Genomic DNA, 19,451 nt, shown 5'->3' on the forward strand with positions numbered 1-19,451 from the left:
CTCACTGCCCTTTAACAGTGATCTGAATAAAGCACTGAGAAATAAACTGCAGGAATGATTCTCAGACTGGCATACATCTTCTCCATCTCTACCTTCTTCAATTCCATAAACCAGACTACAATAACCTGCATAAACCATAAGATAGAATCATAAATGATACTGAAGGTAGTTATCTAGAACTCTTGCATGGATTTCCATCGCAGCTCAATGGACATTAAGTCTATTGCCTAGCAACTAAAAACATCCAAAACACAGTGGTGCACACCTTTCTGTCCCCATGGGTCAGTTGAGTGGTATGGGGCCAACCTATAAGCTTGATCCTGTGTCTGGCATCAATCCATGACCATGACTTAGTGTGGGGCTGATGTGAATCCATCTGCAGGGGGACCTGACAGGCTGGGCCCACCATTCACTGGCATGATCTTGCGTGCAAGGCCACATCATCCAGCTGCAGGGCTCCCCCCGGGTCTGAAAATCTGACAGCAGGAGAGCTGCAAGTCAACACTGTCCCCACTCCCCCACTAAATTTTTGGACTTGTGGGGAGACTCATGGGCCAGATGACATAGCCTCCTGGTCAGGATCTAGCCCAGGAGTGGGCAAAATACGGCCTGCAGGCTGGATCTGGCCCACCAATAGGTTTGATCTGGCCCACAGGTGGACAGCCACCAACTCACTGGATTTGATCTGTGGGCAGCTCCAACCATCACATGGTGCCAGGGCAGTGGGTAGGACTGCTTCCACACAGCAGCATCAGGCATCTGCTATGGATGTGGGTGGGGATCCTGCCGCAGCAAGAGGGCAGCATCATCAGCCATGGATGTCACAGGCGGGTTCAGGAGCCCAGATGCAGAACCTGCCGGTGCAGTGGAAGCTCCTGTCTGGAGCCCCAACCCAAAATCTGCCAGCAGCATCAGCTGTGCATCGAGGCAGGAGCTGCTGTCATGCTGGGCAGGCAGCACCATCTCCCTCTTCTCTACTCTTTCCAGCTTCTTCCCTCCCTCCAGAGCCCAGGCAAAGCTGTAGCTTGCTAGAAGCCCCAATGCTCAGCTGTGGACCCAGGCAGGAGCTTCTTCTGCATCAGAGTCAGCAGTGACACTACTGGAAGACCTACAGCTGAGCATCAGGGCTCCTAATGAACTAAAGCTTCAGCCAGGTTCTGGAGGAAGAGGAAGGGAGGGAAGGAGACGGAGGGAGACAGAGACAAGACAGACAGAGATGGATGTGGTCCCCAAAACTTATTAAATGGCCTTCCTGATGAAGTAATTGCCCACCCCTGATCTAGCCTGTGGGCCAGGAGTTAAGCACCACTGTAAGATAATGGTCTCAAGTTGCAGGAAGGGAAGCTTAAGTTACATATTAGGAAAAACTCTCCCACAAGAAAGGTAATAAAGCACTAGAACAGGCTACAAAGACAGGCTGTGAAGTCTCCACCCTTGGAGGTTTTTAAGACCTGGCTAGATAAAGCCTTGGCTGGGATGATCTAGTTGGGGCTGTACTGTTTTGAGCAGAGGCTTGGACTAGATGACCTTCTGAGGTACCTTCCAATACTAATTTTCTAGGATTCTATGACATTTCATTATAGTACATTTGTTAAAAAGTGCTGGATTTTAGCTCTAAAAGCCAGAGTGAAGATTCACCAACATAAAGCTCCAACTCCACATCTGTTCAAACCCCTTTCCTTCGGTCCAAGTTCTTAGCACCAGAAGTTCTAAAAAGAACAGCAAAGCAACTTTGCCTCTTATAGGCATCTTTCCAGAATTAATCAAGCCAATAGAGTTAAAAAGAAAAAGCGATTTCCCTTTCATAAATCACCACTGCAATGCCTTTGTTTTTTCCTTCTAGATTGGGGGTGGGCAAAATGTGGCCCAGGGGCCGTATGCAGCCCGCCAGGCATTCTATCTGGCCCACAGTGCCCCTAAAAAATTTAGAAAATTAATATTTATCTGCCCCGGCTTCCTGTCATGAGGCCCTCAATGGCTTGCCAAAACTCAGTAAGTGGCCCTCCACCCGAAATAATTGCCCACCCCTGTTTTAGATTCTTACCCCAGAAGAGCCATGTGAAAAGTAGGAACCACAGTGAAACGCTTGCATGTTGGGATGTAATGATCACCCCTTTAGAAATGCTCCCTGCTTCCACTTAACTCTAAATGATGAAAGTGACAGCATGCAACTAATAACGAGTATCTAGAAAGGCCAATTCTTCCATTACACAGCAGTGATGATATTGATTCATCTCTGAGTATGAACACACCACAATGCATTTGATGACAGTTTCTTTTACAGTGACAGAAGCAATAACACTGTCATTATAAGAGAAGTGAGGCTAAAGGGATATTGAAATTTGTTCTTAAAAACTTTGGTATTTATTTTAAAATAGCCAATACTTTATTACAGGAAAATTACTTGAAAAAAATTCAAGACAAATTATCTAGAAGCTTCCTGAATATCACAAAGAACAATATTAACTATTTGGTATGGAGATAACAGGCATAATCTGAACTTCATCAACCCACACAGTTCTTCTTTTGCTTTCACCGAATTAAAGATAAAAAGTACCATGGCAACAAACTCAAAGGTTGGTTTGAAGGGATTTTTTAGTAAATACATCTGTTAGTTAACTGTGAAAAAAGCTTATCTAGAACTTCTCCTTACTGAAAAAAACAGGTGCTGAACATCTGGATCCTACACTAAAGCACTGCACAACAAAGATTTTCAACCATTTAGAACATTTGGCAGATGAAAACAAAATACCATCTAGAGGCTGTGAATATGGAAGGAAATTGTCCTTTTATTTGTAAGAGTAGAGCAATAAAAGCAAAACAAATTAAAAACAGAATGAGATCTCTAGTAACAGCAAATCTTCAGTGTTTTTTATTGCTAGTATGTTTAAAATAGTGCGTAAGACTCCCTCTACATCATGTCAGATGCCATATGCTTTGTACAAGAACTATCAATGGTAAATAAGGTCACTCACCTAGCATTTAACAAAACATGGCTGCAATATTACATATCTGTGCCGAGCATGATATGCATTATATATATTAGGTTTTATGAACATTATCTATATCTTTGAGGATACAGTTGTTAGTGTTGCTGAATAAAGGGTATTTAGGGAGATAAATTGGTTTGAGCTAGCTTTGGACTGTTGGAATCAAAGCCTACTCAATACAAACAGTCATACACAGACATACAGTGGAGGTAAGTCCTGTGAATCTTAGCTACATAATTTAGCACCTGGATGGACCATGAGGCAGGCGTGGAGGCATAGGATGGGACAAGAAGGAACAGGAGAGCAAAATACGGAATGTTTCAAATTGAGCTTCAAATTAATTAAAAAGCTTAGCCTTTTTTGGGACAGGAAGTAGGGTGGGTGGGGAGAGTTCACGGAAAAAAAAAAGGTTGTAGCCTAGTTCTTGACATAACATCAGAAAAGCCAATGGCACTTTATCGTGCATCAGCAGATGCATGACAAATAGGTCCAAGGAGGTGATACTTCCCCTCTATCGGGCGCTGGTCAGACCGCAGCTGGAGTACTGCGTGCAATTCTGGGCGCTGCACTTCACGAAGGATGCGGATAACCTGGAGAGGGTCCAGAGAAGGGCCACTCGTATGGTTAAGGGCCTGCAGGCCAAGCCCTACAAGGAGAGACTAGAGAAACTGGACCTTTTCAGCCTCCGCAAGAGAAGGTTGAGAGGCGACCTGGTGGCTGCCTATAAGTTCATCAGGGGGGCACAGAAGGGAATTGGTGAGTATTTATTCACCAAGGCCCCCCCGGGGGTTACAAGAAATAATGGCCACAAGCTAGAAGAGAGCAGATTTAGATTGGATATTAGGAGGAACTTCTTCACAGTTCGAGTGGCCAAGGTCTGGAACGGGCTCCCAAGGGAGGTGGTGCTCTCCCCTACCCTGGGGGTCTTCAAGCGAAGGCTAGATGTGTATCTAGCTGGGGTAATGTAGGCCCAGCACTCTTTCCTGCTTATGCAGGGGGTCGGACTCGATGATCTATTGAGGTCCCTTCCAACCCTAGCATCTATGAATCTATATCAAGTGGCTTTAGGTGTAAGTCAGAGTCTACCCAAATCATCCAAGAAACAGCCAAGCTTAGGTGAAATAAAATACATAGGAACTTGGTTTTGGTTTTTATCCTATCTTCTCTCTACTCATGATGCTCTTACTGATAATTTGCACTGATTTCCATCAATATATTCTCCATCACTGTATTGATCAGCTAGTTACAGCTCCTAGAGAAGATTTTCTAGAGCTTGGCTAAATCCCAAATATACTTTTTAAAGTAAATGGAGAATGTTGCACCTGGTGGGCCAGTCAAAAGTGAGGGAGGTGATAAGATTCCACTAAAATGAAATGCCCACAGAGCAAGATTACAAGTATTATTCACAAGGAGAAGGCTCATCTGTACCCCAAAACATCTACAGCAATATCACAGCAGATACAGTTCTAAATTAGGTACACAGGCACATCTACACATTCATTAATGTGCTGTGGTTACTGTGCCTTCAGTTTAGTACCTGAAATAACAGGTACTAAATTGAAGGCACAGTAACCAGTGCTACTGCACAGTAGTGTTGGCGCACGGCTTTTTTGTGACACTATTGTGTAATTCTACTGCTCATTTGCACAGCTTTTGCCACGATGCACTAATGCATAGCAGAATTAGTCTACTGCACATTTAGTATCTTGTATAGCTGTGCCCAGTGAGTCATTAGTGACAGCATTCTTAAAGGAGGGTCCTTCCAACAGGATACCCTCCAAAAGAATATCTGCCCATATAGGTATCCATTAACCCATAGCTCACAGGATTTAGGAAATCTTGTCCTTTCCTTAAACCCTGTAATCTGTGATCTGAGACAGAAGGGAAATTCACATTACATTTGGCCTTAATGGATAATATATCACACTTTTATTTTGACATTTATAATTTTTATTGCATGGTAACAAGGTAAATGATTGTCTAGTAAATTCCAGCAAATCATGTGTGTATAGAGGCTTTTATTGTTCATGTTCCTGCACTGAAGGATTTTCTACATTTAAAGAAGAGACACCAAATCATAAATTTGCAATCGTGATTCAGGGTGTAGTGAGAAAACATGACATGAACTATTATTCCTCAAAAGATACCACCATGCCATCTGGAAATCAGAGTCCTCCAATTTAGGCCCCACAATCAGTTACTAAAACCCTGAAGTCCTCATGATAGCCTCCAGCCTTTATGGATTTGGAAGTAAATATTCATTCACCCCTAAAGAAGGGTCTTTATTTCCAACTATTTAGTTAGTCTAATAAAAGATATCAAATTTACTCAAAAAACCTTGCCTGCCTATGTCCTTAGATGAATAAAGCTACAACCAACACTCCCAGTCACCCCTGAAACATTTCCTGGGAATGGCTGACAATACCCCATTTCTTGTCCAATGTGATACAAAATAGGCGCCCCATGAATGTTTCTTCAGAGAGCACCAAGTCAATGACACCAATATCAGCTGCTAAAAATATTCAGTTATTACTGAGCTGCATTTGAAATAACGATCTAGAAATGGAAGTTTATGTCCCCATTACTAATCTGTTCCTTACCAGTCTTGTCTGGGGCATTCAAAAAATTACTGAATTCATTTTCATGACAATAGTGAAATGCTAAGTGGCAAAGGCTCATCTGTACCTCAAAGCAGGTTTTATTTATTAGATAATATATATATGTATGTATAATAAGATGAATGTATGTAAGTATTAGAATGACAGGTAACAGGATACCTTTTACAGGTTAAGTGTAGTCATCAGATGAGTGAAAGATTACTGAGGCTAAATGGGTCATACTGTCTGAACAGTGAGCCATGATGATGGGAGGCATTCTCTTAGATGATTTGACTCCAATAAAACAGTTTTAGTCAACAGGAATACTTCACAAGTTGTCCCGAATGACCTTGAAGACCATGGTAATTAGAGGCCAGGGACACACAAGGGGAATGAGAGTTCATAACAACACAATTTCCCTGAGAGTAGGAAAACCTGGTAGAAAAACTGAGAAAGAAACGAATGCCATGATAAATCCCAAGAATTACTCAGTGTCCTCAAGGAAAGAAACCCATCTAAGCATTCTGTATAGGAGAATAAGACTAGATTAGATTATGTAGGTACATCTACACAAGCATGCTCATGTGACCTGTGGTGCCTCAAAGCTGTTTGCTGCCACCCATGCACTATGCTGCTCATTTGCAGTGTGGCAGGTTTTTTTATTTTTTCTATCGAGAGATGCCCTCCTTACCTGGATGCCCCCAGGGCCCCAGGAAAGGCTGCGAAGAGCACTTGTGCAGGAGTGTGCCCAGGGTCAAACACAAATATGTGCCACTGCTATTTTTCCTGTGGGAAATGCACACCCCTGCATGTGCATACTCATGGGGATGCACCCTGTGTGTCTACAGATGGTTTATTTCTTAAATAATTCTCTTCAAAATGAAGTTCCATCTGCCAATAAATGTACATTACTTTAATATGGCTATCAGTCTTCATATAATTGATAACAGATTCTAAAAAGGCAGAAATGCAGGTGGCCCAGTGGACCTGTACATGACCTGCATATTTGAGATGTAACAACCTAAAAGTGATTTCATAGATTTCATAGACATTAGGGCTGGAAGGGACCTCGGGATCCCAGCAAGATAAGCATCCAATTTACTCTTGAAGGTGTTCAATGTAGGTGCTTGAACCACCGCCGCTGGCAGACTGTTCCAGACCTTGGGGGCTCGGACAGTAAAGAAATTCTTCCTTGTGTCCAGCCTGAAATGGTCTTGCAGGAGTTTCTGAACGTTCGACCTCGTCATCCCTCGGGGCGCTCTGGTGAACAAATGTTCCCCCAGATCCTGGTGGTCTCCCCTGATAAACTTATAGGTGGCCATCAGATCACCCCTGAGCCTATGCTTTTCCAGGCTAAAGAGTCCCATGGCTCTCAGCCTGTCATCGTAACATCTGTTTTCCTGACCTCTGATCATGCGCGTGGCTCTCCTCTGGACTCTCTCAAGCTTCTCCACATCCTTTTTGAATTGTGGAGCCCAAAACTGGACGCAGTACTCCAGCTGCGGCCTCACCAAGGCCGAGTATAAGGGGAGAATGACGTCCCGGGATTTGCTCGAGAAGCATCTATGGATGCAAGCCAGCATTTTGGTCGCTTTACTAGCAGCAGCATTGCATTGCAGGCTCACGTTCATCTTGTGGTCAATGATGACCCCCAAGTCTCTTTCTTCTGTAGTGCTATCCAACGTAGCACTGCCGAGCCTATAAGGAAGCTGCAGGTTTTTCCTCCCAAGGTGGAGAACCTTGCATTTTTCAGTGTTAAACACCATCAGGTTCTCGTCTGCCCATTTGCTGAGCTTGTCCAGGTCAGCCTGGATCACCCGCCTATCTTCTGGCGTGGATGCTTTGCCCCAAAGTTTGGTGTCATCGGCGAACTTGGCCAGTCCACTCCTGACTCCAATGTCCACATCATTAATGAAGATGTTGAACAGGATGGGTCCCAGGACAGAGCCTTGAGGGACCCCACTGGTCACAGGGCACCACGATGAGTGACTGCCATCGATTACAACCCTATAGGTCCGACCACGGAGCCAGTTTCCCAGCCAGAGGATCGTGGTGGAGCCAAGGCCACAACTGGGCAGTTTGGCCAAGAGGTGATCATGGGATACCAGATCAAAAGCTTTTTTGAAGTCAAGATATATGACATCAATCTCTTCTCCCTTGTCCAGGTGATAGGTCACCTGGTCATAGAAGGAAATGAGATTGGTCAAACAAGACCTACCCGCAACAAACCCATGCTGGCTATCCCTTAGGATGTTAGCCTGGGCCAGTCCCTCAAGGATGGCCTCCTTAATAAACTTTTCTAATATCTTCCCCAGGATAGAAGTCAGGCTAATGGGCCTGTAGTTAGCCAGATCCACTCTCCTCCCTTTCTTGAAGATCGGCACCACATTGGCCTTCTTCCAGTCTTCAGGAACTACACCAGAGCGCCAGGAGTTTTCAAAGATCCCTGCCAGGGGCTGGGCTATGACGCTCACCAGCTCCTCGAGTACCCTGGGGTGCAGATTGTCAGGGCCAGCTGACTTGAAGGTATCCAGCTTCTCAAGGTGTTCCTTCATGAGGTCAGCATTTATGGAGGGTAGGGGGTCCCCATCACCCGGATCTCCCTGTCCCATAGCAGGCATGGGCATCCCATGGGACTGATGAAAGACTGATGCAAAGTATCTATTTAATAGGTTGGCTTTTTCCTGGGCGTCAGTTGCCCCATCTGGTTTAGCAGGGGTCCAACGTTGCCCTTGCTTTTCCTCTGGCTCCCCACATATCTGAAAAAGGACTTTTTGTTGTCCTTGATGCTTGAAGCTAGTTGGAGTTCAGTTGCAGCCTTCGCTTTCCTGGTTTGCTTCCTGCAGGACCGGACCAGTGCAGAATAATCCTCCTTGGAGGTGAATCCCGTCCTCCATCCTTTGTAGGCTTTCCTTTTTAGCTGCAGGAGGTCCGCTAGATCCCTGGAGAGCCAGGAGGGCTGCTGTGCCTTCTTGTTGCCTTTCCTCCGTGTTGGAATAGATTTAGCTTGTGCATTGAGGATCGCTTCCTTGAGAAGCAACCACTCTTCTTGAACTCTCATCTCCCTGGGGTCATGGTCCCTAAGGGCCTGACCGACAAGCCTCTTGAGCTTGTCAAAGTCGACTTTTCTGAAGTCAAGGACTTCTGTGCTGCTGACTGACTTGCCAGCTTTACGGCGGATGGTGAAGGTGATCAGCTGGTGGTCACTATCACCCAGCTTCCCATCGATCACTAGGTCGCCGATTAGGTCATCCCCCGTAGCCAGTACCAGGTTGAGCAGTGCTTTGCCTCTCGCTGGCCTACAGACTTCTTGAGTCAGGTAGAGGTCATCCACGCACGAGAGAAAGCTTTGCGACCACTCAGATTTTGATGAGTGATCTTCCCACGAGAGTGGGATCAATAAGTAGGAGAATTACACCCCAACCTTCATATGGACAAGAATCCAAAGACCTGTATACGCTCCGAAAAAGATGATGCTGACCTTGCACTACTGGCAATGTGACAAAATACTACCTTAACCATAAATGTTAGAGAAAATGAATGTTGCACATCACTGTTTTTGCCCTGGTCTTTAACTCAGAATTCCAGACGGAGGAGTTCACAACAAATATTACAGCCAAAGGACTCAAACAGCAGTTAAAGTGGGACTACATAGCATGTCATTCCTGCCTGCATATTACTTGTACTGTAACTTTCACACAGTTACAGGAAAGAAGCCCAATCAGAAACACTTTGTATGGGAAAATGTATTTATGCACGTGCAACCCACTATTGTTATATTCTACAGAACCATTAGTGAATAAAATTAAAAATCAAACATAGCATATACCTTTAAGGAGGTGGAATCCATTTAGCTTCTAAGTAATTTTGAAAGTCTCATTCCATTGTGGGTTTTATCCCTGTCGTTACATTTGCTGGCACATTAAAATTAAATGAAATACAAAACAACAGAGACTATTTTTCCTTATACTTTTTGAAGGGAAAAGTTCTAGAAGTAATGACAAAATGTAGGGATGGGTTGGCTCTGCACCCTGCTCAAGTTGTGATAACAGAATCAGGCACCAGAACTTGGAGGTTTATGCTGTTGTTTATGTGCCAACATAATGTATTGCATTGACTTTCAAGATGCATATAATAGAATACTGATAAACACATCTAATATGTATTAAAAGGAACCTCCCTAACTTATGCTAGCATTTAAATTTTGCCTACTTCAGTTTGGCGAGAGCTTTTGACCACAGGCCATTTTCTCTTTCAGATACTAATCATGTCAGAAATAAAGGTGGCAATTTTTTTATTTGCTATCATGCAACTAATCAAAGCAAAGTAGAATCTTCTTGAGAAACAAATCAGTTACATTACAATATTCAGTTTTTAACCAGCACGAATGGGTTGGAAATTTTGGACATAATTGAGTCTTCAAGTTAAGAAAAAAATATAGTGCCTGGAAAATTCAAATGTCGGTTTTCTAAACATGCACAGTTTTTCATTAGTCTCTACTAATGTGGTAGAATTTATATTGCAGATTTCTGATACAACAATGACAGAATATTAAAACTGTACACACCTTTGTAGATATCTAAATTGCTCTACATTTTTTGAGACATAGTAACTATCACAGACATATTTCTTTACTCACAGAAGATGGATCTGAACATTAGTAAAGAAAATATGTCTTAATAGTAAAGATAGTAAAATTGAGAGTAAAACAGAACAAAAAAAAAAGAGAGGGAAGTCTATTGAAAAATGAATAGGAGTTTGCACTAGAAAGTTATGGCAATATTTAAAAAAGGATTGGAAAATTCAATTTTTGATTCTCCTGTACTATGTACAGGACAGTACAGTGTAAAAACTGTAAATATATTAATATAATAGTTCATAGGTCTGTTTCAAGCTGTAATTTATACAAGCTGTAATTTCTCATCTAAATAATGGTAATCCCACTAGCCCAGTTCTCCCTTGCATCACTGAGCTTTAAATAGAAACTTATAAGATGGCATTACACAATGTTCAGTCAGTTCTGACTCAGGTTCTAAAATGTAAAAAGGAAATTGTACTAAAGGAAAGGCTATGTTTAAGAACAAGAAAACAAGACCCTGAACACTTGTGGTAGCTGAAGCATTTTTCAAAAAATGTAAAGCTGTTAAGCTACATATGATGGTTAATTTCCAGCTCTGGTACTTTGTTCTGTCCAAGTTTATCCAGTAGTTTCAACTACATAAATAATGCTTCATTTATGTGTACAGTGAGACCGGCACAGAATGGCTACTATCTTCAATAACAGCAGCAGTCACATAATAGTCTACCTTATCTGCGGTATACTTTATATAAAACTGAGACAGTGAGACACTAGGTGAAAAACACTATAATAATGTAAGATGACTTTGCAAGTTTCACTAGTGGGGTACCACAATAAAATGCAGACAGAATAGATACTAGCATTTACGTGTACCCACCTATTCCATCAAAGTCAACACTGAGACCCTGTTTAACATGTTCCTGAATCAACTGAAGAGTTTGCTCAAATATCTCCCCTGCTCTTGCAGTCTCTATTGTGAAAGGATCCCGTGGATAGCGGAATTGAGCCAACAGGTCAGTGGGGGTTTGGGGATGCCTGCAAAACAAAAGGAGCATGTGTTGAAGTTTATGCATCAGAGGTAGCCAAGCTGCAGCTAATGAGTCACTAATAGCTCTGGAAAAAGAGTGATAGTTAAATAAAATCATCCCTTTTCTCTTTATTTCATTTTTCTCCTTTACCATGTGTTATTTTCTTCAGTTCTTGCTTATGGCCATCTTTCCCATACATAAAAAACTAATTACTGGGCAGAAATACTTTCAGAATATCTTTGCAAATATTCAACAACTGAAAGTAAAAGCAATAAAGGTAGCCTGATAAAGGTCTTAAGGTACAGGAACGCAGAATAGCATACATGATCTATACTATAGACAAAGGTGTTTCTGTAGCTCATGTGGACATACTCTGAGCTAGCTTTAAATGGCTCACTGAGGATATGCTAAAGGTGTAGCCACAGCAACATGTGGCTCAGTCCAGCAGAAATACTGATGCAGCAGCCTGTGCTGAGCTTGTGTTGCTGTGGCAACATTAGTAGCAGTACCCGAGTAAGGTATTCAAAGGTTAGATGAAGTCTATATGAGCTGCCATCATATGTTTGACTGCAATATAGAAATACTTTCAGGCTTATGATAGTAGAAGCCTTTGACAGTAATAAGCACAACATTCCATCTTCACAAGGGTGTTTTTTGAGTGGTTATAAAAGTAAAGCCAATTCAATGTAAAAGTAAAGCCAATTAAGAGGTTATAAAAGTAAAGTCAATTCAATTAACACAACAAAAAGCTGTTGTGTTTTGATCTACTACACTGATACGATTGCAAATATGGCCTACCTCCATTCTCTCCCCATCATCCAACTCATACAAAATTGTTCATACATCGTATATTCAAGGAGAAAGCATCAGACCTCCTACCACCTGTTTAATTGCTTTTTGGTAAGCGGGAAAGCATGTAGAAAGAAATTTGTGTAAAGTTATTTGTTACCCCTCAAAAAAGGAGGAGCCAGTTATTTACCCATAACTGCCTGAAGTCTACCATAAAATCAAAGAGAGGTAGTTAACTGTGCCATCTGAAGTCAAGCAGAAAACAGGGCAGGGTAGCACCTTAGATGCAAACTAGTTTAGAGAGGTACAAGCTTTCATAGGTGACACCCTACAAAGTCCGATGGCATATGACAAAGTAGACTGTCGCCTAAAAAAGCTTATGCATCTGAACCAGTTGGTCTGTAAGGTGCTACCCTGCCCTGCCTTCTGAATTACTAGAACTTCCTGGCTACTATGAACAAGAGGGATATGCTGTAACACCCAGATATGCTGGAACACCACATAACTACTTTTATCTTTTGCAATTAAATGTTAAAAGAACATAATACTGCGAATTTCAACAATTCATGAAAAGAACTATGAAACTCTGATGACATCAAGAGAACAAAGGTACTCCTTTAACTCATGCTTAGCACAGTCAGTCCCTTTGGTGTTTTTCTACATGTGTCAGCTTTTAACAACTAAGGCCATTTGTAGATAACACGGAGGTTTAATTCTCCCTAAACTGAAGTGGTGTTTTTTTTAAAAACACCACTTCAATTTTGAGTGAAGTAGAACCCTGTGTTTTGTACACCAGTGTCAGAGCCTGATCCTTACCTGTCTCTCCAGCGGTGGGGAAGGGAGAGTGAGCTGCTGGTGGGCAGAGCAATCCCTGAGCTGTGGGGGAAAGGGACTGGTGCTTCCCTCCACACCAGTGGCACCTCCTCCTCCCCCCCTCCTGCTTGGGCGGTCCTGGGGGAACGCCACAGCTATGGAGAGAAGCACCAGGCCCCTACACAGCTCAGGCAGGTAGGCAGGCTTTGGGCCGTAAAAAAAGATCACTTGTCTTTTTTTTTAACTCCTTCTGTGGAGCCTGCCTTCTCGGGCTGCTGCTGGGCTGCCTGCACAGTCTGCCTGCAGAACCTCTGGGCCGCACAGAGCCTGGTGCTTCTCTCTGTGACTGTAGGGTAGGAAACTAAAATTCCTCAAAGGTATTTTGTTGCTGTGACTTTGCAGCACTCCAAAGTCATTTGCTGCATCCCAAAGTCATTTAAGGAGCATTATGCTACTGAATGTGCCACAGCGGCTGGAATTAACTCACAATACACCATTGAATATGCAAACAGCAATGCCATTAAAGTGGTGCAAAAGGCATTTAACCTGCTTTAAGCCCTCCTTAAAGTGCCGTCTACAAACGGCCTAAGCTACTTGTCTACTACTTTGTTCCCTTTTGCAACATTCAATGAAGAAGCATGGGGGTCACTAAACTAAATGCTTTGTCTCAGTTCTCTAGGGATTAGGGCTATGGCTAAAGGATAAAATAAAAATGGAGATCTCTATCATGCCTTATTTCTTTAGTAAGGAGAAGGTTGCCTAATCTATTGATAAAGAGTCCAAGGCCAGATTAGTCTACTGTTTAGAAGACTGCTGCAGGCCACAGAAAATAGCCGCATGACAAATAAATGGTCCTAGAAGCCAAGAGGCCAAGAAAGTGAAATAGTAAAAAGCATATCATCTGATTTTATTCTATGTCAAACAATATAATCTTTCAGAAAACTGAACTGATAATGACTGCTATTAAGAAACAACAGCCTAGCTACAAGAAAAAGCACATTCTGACAATCATATTACAGTATCTTTTTTTGTAATTTAAAAAAATGAACAGTAGCTAAGCAGAATAAAAATGTGAAAGATTTCTGTGAGCAAAGATAAAATACATTCTTACTGTGAAAACAAATTTCTTCTTGTGGAGTTAATTGCACTGTCAACTCGGTGGATGGCAGCAAGAATGGATGATTCAACAAAGTTATCGCCAGCTTGTCTACCTCGCGGTACTGCGGAAACAATTTCATAGTTTGAAAAATTTCTCACTTCAAGTTCAAATTTATGCAATATAAATAGCACTTAATAGCCTTTTCATTAAAAGAAATGACAAGTCTTACAAGAACAAAAACTAAAATCTCAAACTGATATTAGCCATTGTAGAGAAGGAGCATTATCTTCTACATGAAAATGACAGCTGGTACATCCACACACTTGGTGAGGTATCACAGAAGCATTTCAACTTTGCATAACTGGTTCAAATTTCTTGAGTAATGATAGCCAGGTACCAAAAGATGCTTGCTTAGTTATTTTCACGGAAAAGGTTTGTTTCAACTTCCAGGGGATAAGCAACTGCATCACACAAAAAACCACCACCATAATTGGAATCTTTCTGGATCTCACCACAGAGGGAATAAAATACAATTCATCTCAATGGCAATTTGAGCATCGTAAAGGTAACCATTTTTGGGTCCACTCTCCAAAAGGAACAACCATGGGAGACATAGCTTTTATTAAGAAAATATGAATATTTCTTGTAAGATGACTATATTGCCATAAGACTAAGTTGTTCAGATAGTTTGGTGGAGAGTGCTCAGCAGTCAGAACCTAACAAGAGCCACATGTTCATGCAATGTCTTTCTTAGGGCATGTCTATACCATGTCAAACAGAGCTAAGGAATGCTGCTGCATACTTGTTCCTGTTCTGTATAAATTGAGTGTTGAAAAAATATGATATAGCAGGTGCTGACAAGTAAAACCAAGACAGACAACCTGAAAGTGTCACTAAGTATGTGCCAAAAAGTGGCAGAGTCACATTTTTACAGTACTCTGCATGTGTAAAGCAGGAGCAAGTAAGTAAGTTGGTTTTCACGGCATAATCCAAAGCAATGCCGGCATGCTACTACAGGTGGTCAAAGTGTGACATACTGAGAATATTGAGGAACAAGAGCATGAATCTAAATGTTCAAGAAAAATGGAAATTAGCTTCATCAAAATATGGCATCTGGGGTAGGTAAAAGGGTAAGGAATAAAAACAAACAAAAAACCCCACCCAATCTTCACAAAAGTCTTTCCATGTCAAGCAAATTACAGAACGCCACAAAAAAATTCCCAAATAAAATAAGCAAGGAAGAGTCGATCCCATCATTGCACCCATGTCCCAATTAGCCCTCCCTGCTAAGTAAAAACGCATGAAAACAGCTAACTTGAACAATGTGAGAGGTTAATTTGAAACCAATTGTATAACATGAGGTTAGTAAATCATGAAAAGTTACTAGCTATGATAGTTCAGATAAAGGTGCGTTTTGCCATGGGGAAAAAAAAAAACAAATCATCAAGGGGAGCCATGGTGAGGGCTCAAAGTAGTCTACACTAAATGCGGTAGTGTTTAAAATATGAATATACTTTAGATATAAAGGAAACAGCATGGTGAATGTTATATAAAATGTTACGTAATGTTATATCGGTGTATAAACACAATATTGTGCTCACCACCTAAGAAAAGAAGCACTCAAAAAAGAAAAGAGTATTTAAAAGACTTAATGGTCTTGTGAGACGGACTGGATATATTCACCCAAAACAAAATAAAATGGTGGATATCCGATGAATGTGAAAGGTAACAAAAGAAATAAAAATACCAGGAATGACTTTTATGTACAGCATATACCCATGATTTTAGATTCACTACCACTTCAGAGAACAGGGATTTGGGGAAGAATTAGCTATCTATGGCTATAAACAGGCATCGCTTTTGTCATGGGATTGGTTGTGCTGCACCTTGTCCCACCATGGAGAAGACTCAGCTGACCTTGGCTGACCACTCCGGTGGCAGGGAGTAGGTGTGTGCCTAGGCACCCCAGGTGGGCGTTCTGGCCATCTCTGTCTGCCCCTGTGGTCTACTGGAGAGGTGGCAGACCAAAGTCTTGGGGCCAAGGCCACTGCCTCACAAGAAGGTCCATGGCTACATCCAGATCCTAGTCTGCAACAGCTGTAATCTTGAAGATCTTCACAGGTCAGCACGTTGTGCCCAGTCAATGAGAGTGGCTCCAAACCACAGAGAAGCATTTCCAGGCCAGGCGCATGAGCAGCAACTGCTGGGAACAGATCATCATGGCCACCTGGGATGACAATCAGTGGCATGTGAACTTCTGCATGTCCCAGAACATCCTAATGGAAACCTGTACCGAGCTTGCAAGACAACAACCATACACCCTCTTATCCATAGAGAATTGCATTGCCATTTCAGTCTCTGATCTGTGGTACCATTTCAACACGGGCTAGTCAACGGCTGGAGAGACAGTTCAAGAGGAAAACCAACAGAAGATGGGCCTGCACATCAAACTCCTTCCCACTGTACAGGAGGCTATGGATGGGTTGGCAACCAAAGGTTGCCCAATTGCATTGGGGATGTGGACAGCACACACATCTTCCTCCTTCTCCTTGAGCACCATGTTCAGGAATTCAACAAGCAGAAGGGTTACTTCTTGGCAGTTGTGGACAGTGGCCACTGAGAAAGGTGCAAGACTCCCGGATATTTAGAAGCTCCTTTCCACCCAGAACTGTTGAAACAGACACATTGTCCCTGGACTCCTTCACACCCAGGTTGAGGGAAAGACCGTATTCCCACTACTAATCGGGGACACAGCCTACCCACTGCACCAGCAGCTGATGAGGCTGTTCACTGGATCCTTGGATGACCAGCAAGCCTTGAGATGGTGGGAAGCATGCTGCATCCTGCAGCTGCTGAGCAAGGCTTGCTGGAGATACCAGAGGACATGTATGGATGCCAGAGAAAACAATGTACCTAAGTCCATGGTCTCTGCATGCATGCCACACAATATCTGTGAGGCCAAGGGGGAATTTTGGTCTGAGACCCTGCTCTTGGAGGTGAGCCCCCCAGCTCCTAGAGGTGTTATGCCTGCAAATTCTTGAATGAAGGCCACTCACCTGACACTTGTTTGAGACATGCTAGCTGACTACATTTGCTGTCTCTGGGCTGAAGGTGATGAATTGTAGGATGATGTAGGACCTGATTAAACACTGCCAACCCTACTCATGCCCCTGTATGCTCACCTCCATTGTGGACAGGGAGCAGTGGCATGGGTTGGACATGTTGGTGGGGGCTGTGGTGGTAAATGTTCAGCCAAGTGCAGAACCATGCTTCCATGGACGTAGTGGGGGAGGAGAGGGAGATAATGAGAGCTTAGATTGAGGAATTTAAATGTCCAGCTGGGTGCTAAGCTTTTGGGCTTTAGTGGGAGAAGTAGGTGATGAGATAGCTCATCTCAAGCTCTGGTCAGGAAACCAGGCATACTAGATTTCTATCCCTCTTTAGCAGTATCACTACTGTGTTTTTTTGGCAGGGGGACAGCTGAGGAGTTAAGAGAGTATTAAGCTTAAATGGTATCAATCATTGCCCAACTAAAGTGGGACACAAACACAACACAATGCAATGATGGTTAAAAACCATGCAGTGTTTGTTAAAGACACCCCTCCCCAAAACCAATGCCAGTTCCTGGTGCAAGAGAGGAGGAAGACATACAGACAGGGAAGGAGGAACACTTCCAGCTGTCTGTGAACAGCTCTTCCCTCCCAGTTTTTGTTTTAAATGCCATAGCCAAAATTCTGACAGTAGACAGAACTTTTATTAAACAGGACAACAGAAATGTTAAAAGGATAAACAAGAAAATAAAAGTAATAAAGTAAACAAGTGCAACGTTAAAAAGTAGTAACCCTAAAATTTCTCATGAAACCCATTACTCCCCTGTGAATGCTCCACAGGCCCTGTGTGGCCACAGCATGTGATGTGTCCCCAGGCAGCAGTCTTCAGGACATGGGGTCTACCCCTCTGTGGGCTGGGAGGTGCTTACTCCAGCTTGTTTCCACAGGGGGTCCCTGTGTAATGGGAAACCTGGTGACAGCACGTGCCCCCAGGGACCAGTGGACTGTCCCACTTGTGGGTTAAAAAGCTAGGTGAAGGGGAAAGCACCAAGAATGCCCTCAGTCTGCAGGTTCAAAGCAGAGATGAGGTGATTCATGGACTCCTGCTTAGCCCTTACAGACTCCCTGAATAGCTACTCAGTTTGGTCAGTCAGCAGTGGCCACGTACTACTCCCCACCTGTAAGAAAGGAATTTTCTTACACTAATATATAAACATTCATGTGTATTAAACTTTTTCTTGTTTACTTTCTCTTTTGGTTTCCTGTGAATCCCACACTAGACAACAGCTACAGACAGGATAATCAATGATATTTTAAAAGAAAGCTTCACCAAGATAGTGGTTGGGACAGTTGAAAGGGTAAGTGGTAAAAAAAAAAAGACTGCCCTTCCCAATAAAAGGGACAATATTCTGTTCCTACTCTACCTATAACTCTTTGTTGTTTTATATATGCACATATATACAGAGGAGACTGGTACTTAAATCCCATATTATAGCAACATGAAGGAAGCAGAAGGCACTATTATGTAAAAACATCCTATGCCATTTTTTTTATGAATACTGAATTATATATTTATATGCATTTTGTTAAGAATGCTGCCACACAATTGCTCCCCATGTTATTCCATAATTAATTACTTCAAATCCTACATGAATATTGTACAGTACCACAGAAAGTTTTAGGTATAGTCTGAAAAGAACACTGATCTTAACTTAAAATCATGTCTCCAACTCTATAACATAGCCTGGACAGCAAAATCAAACAGCTAAACAAAAAAATCTTCAGACAAAGAAAACAGTTTGTATGGATAATTGTTAATGTCATAATCAGATCAGTAATTATGCATATTAACAACAAGGTTTACTTTAGGCATGCACACAAACACACAAAGATTAATAATCAAATTGAAGGGGATGGAGCCTTCTATGGTCCCATGACAGCAGAGGCACGAAGTTGGGCAAAAAAAAGGCATCAGCATTATTCTCCAAGTTGCCATTGGAGCCTTAGTTATTGGTCATGCTTTGTTAGAATAGGAGACGTTGAATTGGGAAATCAGCACAAATGGAAAAATTACTGGACCACATTCTGAACTTACTCAATTGCATCTTATTACAGCAGTGACCTTTGAGCAAGACATGAAAAGAATATATGCCCAAAGAGACATCTATTCATTTTGCAAAAGAGAAAATAAACAAACAAATCACACTAGATTTTATTTTCATGATTAATTCTCAAAGTAGCTTCATACCTTGGAAAGCACAAAAATACTGGAATATTCTTTTCTTCTTAAAAAGAGAACAAATTCTATAATGTGAAGTGAAGTATTTCCTGATAAATCTCCTTCTAGTGATACAGAACGAGACTGATACGATAACTGTTACAAATCTCAGATGCTTCATTTTGCTGCATACAAATTAAGTGTAATGTATTCTTTGTCGTATAATTTCCATTTAACTATAATGAATCTGCTTATCATTTGCAACTTGAAAGATGTAAATGGACTTCA

The 19,451-nt window shown here is 42.2% G+C and overlaps 1 protein-coding gene across 2 annotated transcripts in view; it reads right to left on the reverse strand.

Moving 5' to 3' along the window:
* Nucleotides 1-19,451, reverse strand: part of PXDNL (peroxidasin like) — a 344,128-nt gene that overhangs the window by 64,222 nt on the left and 260,455 nt on the right. For both annotated transcript variants that reach the window (XM_090039946.1, XM_090039947.1), the window contains exons 15-16: nucleotides 13,908-14,016; nucleotides 11,044-11,201 (exon numbers count right to left, since the gene is read on the reverse strand). In XM_090039946.1, coding sequence (XP_089896072.1) covers nucleotides 11,044-11,201; nucleotides 13,908-14,016 — 267 coding nt within the window. The remainder of the gene's footprint in view (nucleotides 1-11,043; nucleotides 11,202-13,907; nucleotides 14,017-19,451) is intronic.

This window comes from Crocodylus siamensis, chromosome 3 (assembly GCF_052110815.1).
Source record: "Crocodylus siamensis isolate JL-2025a chromosome 3, ASM5211081v1, whole genome shotgun sequence".
In the NCBI taxonomy this organism is placed as follows: Eukaryota; Metazoa; Chordata; order Crocodylia; family Crocodylidae; genus Crocodylus; species Crocodylus siamensis.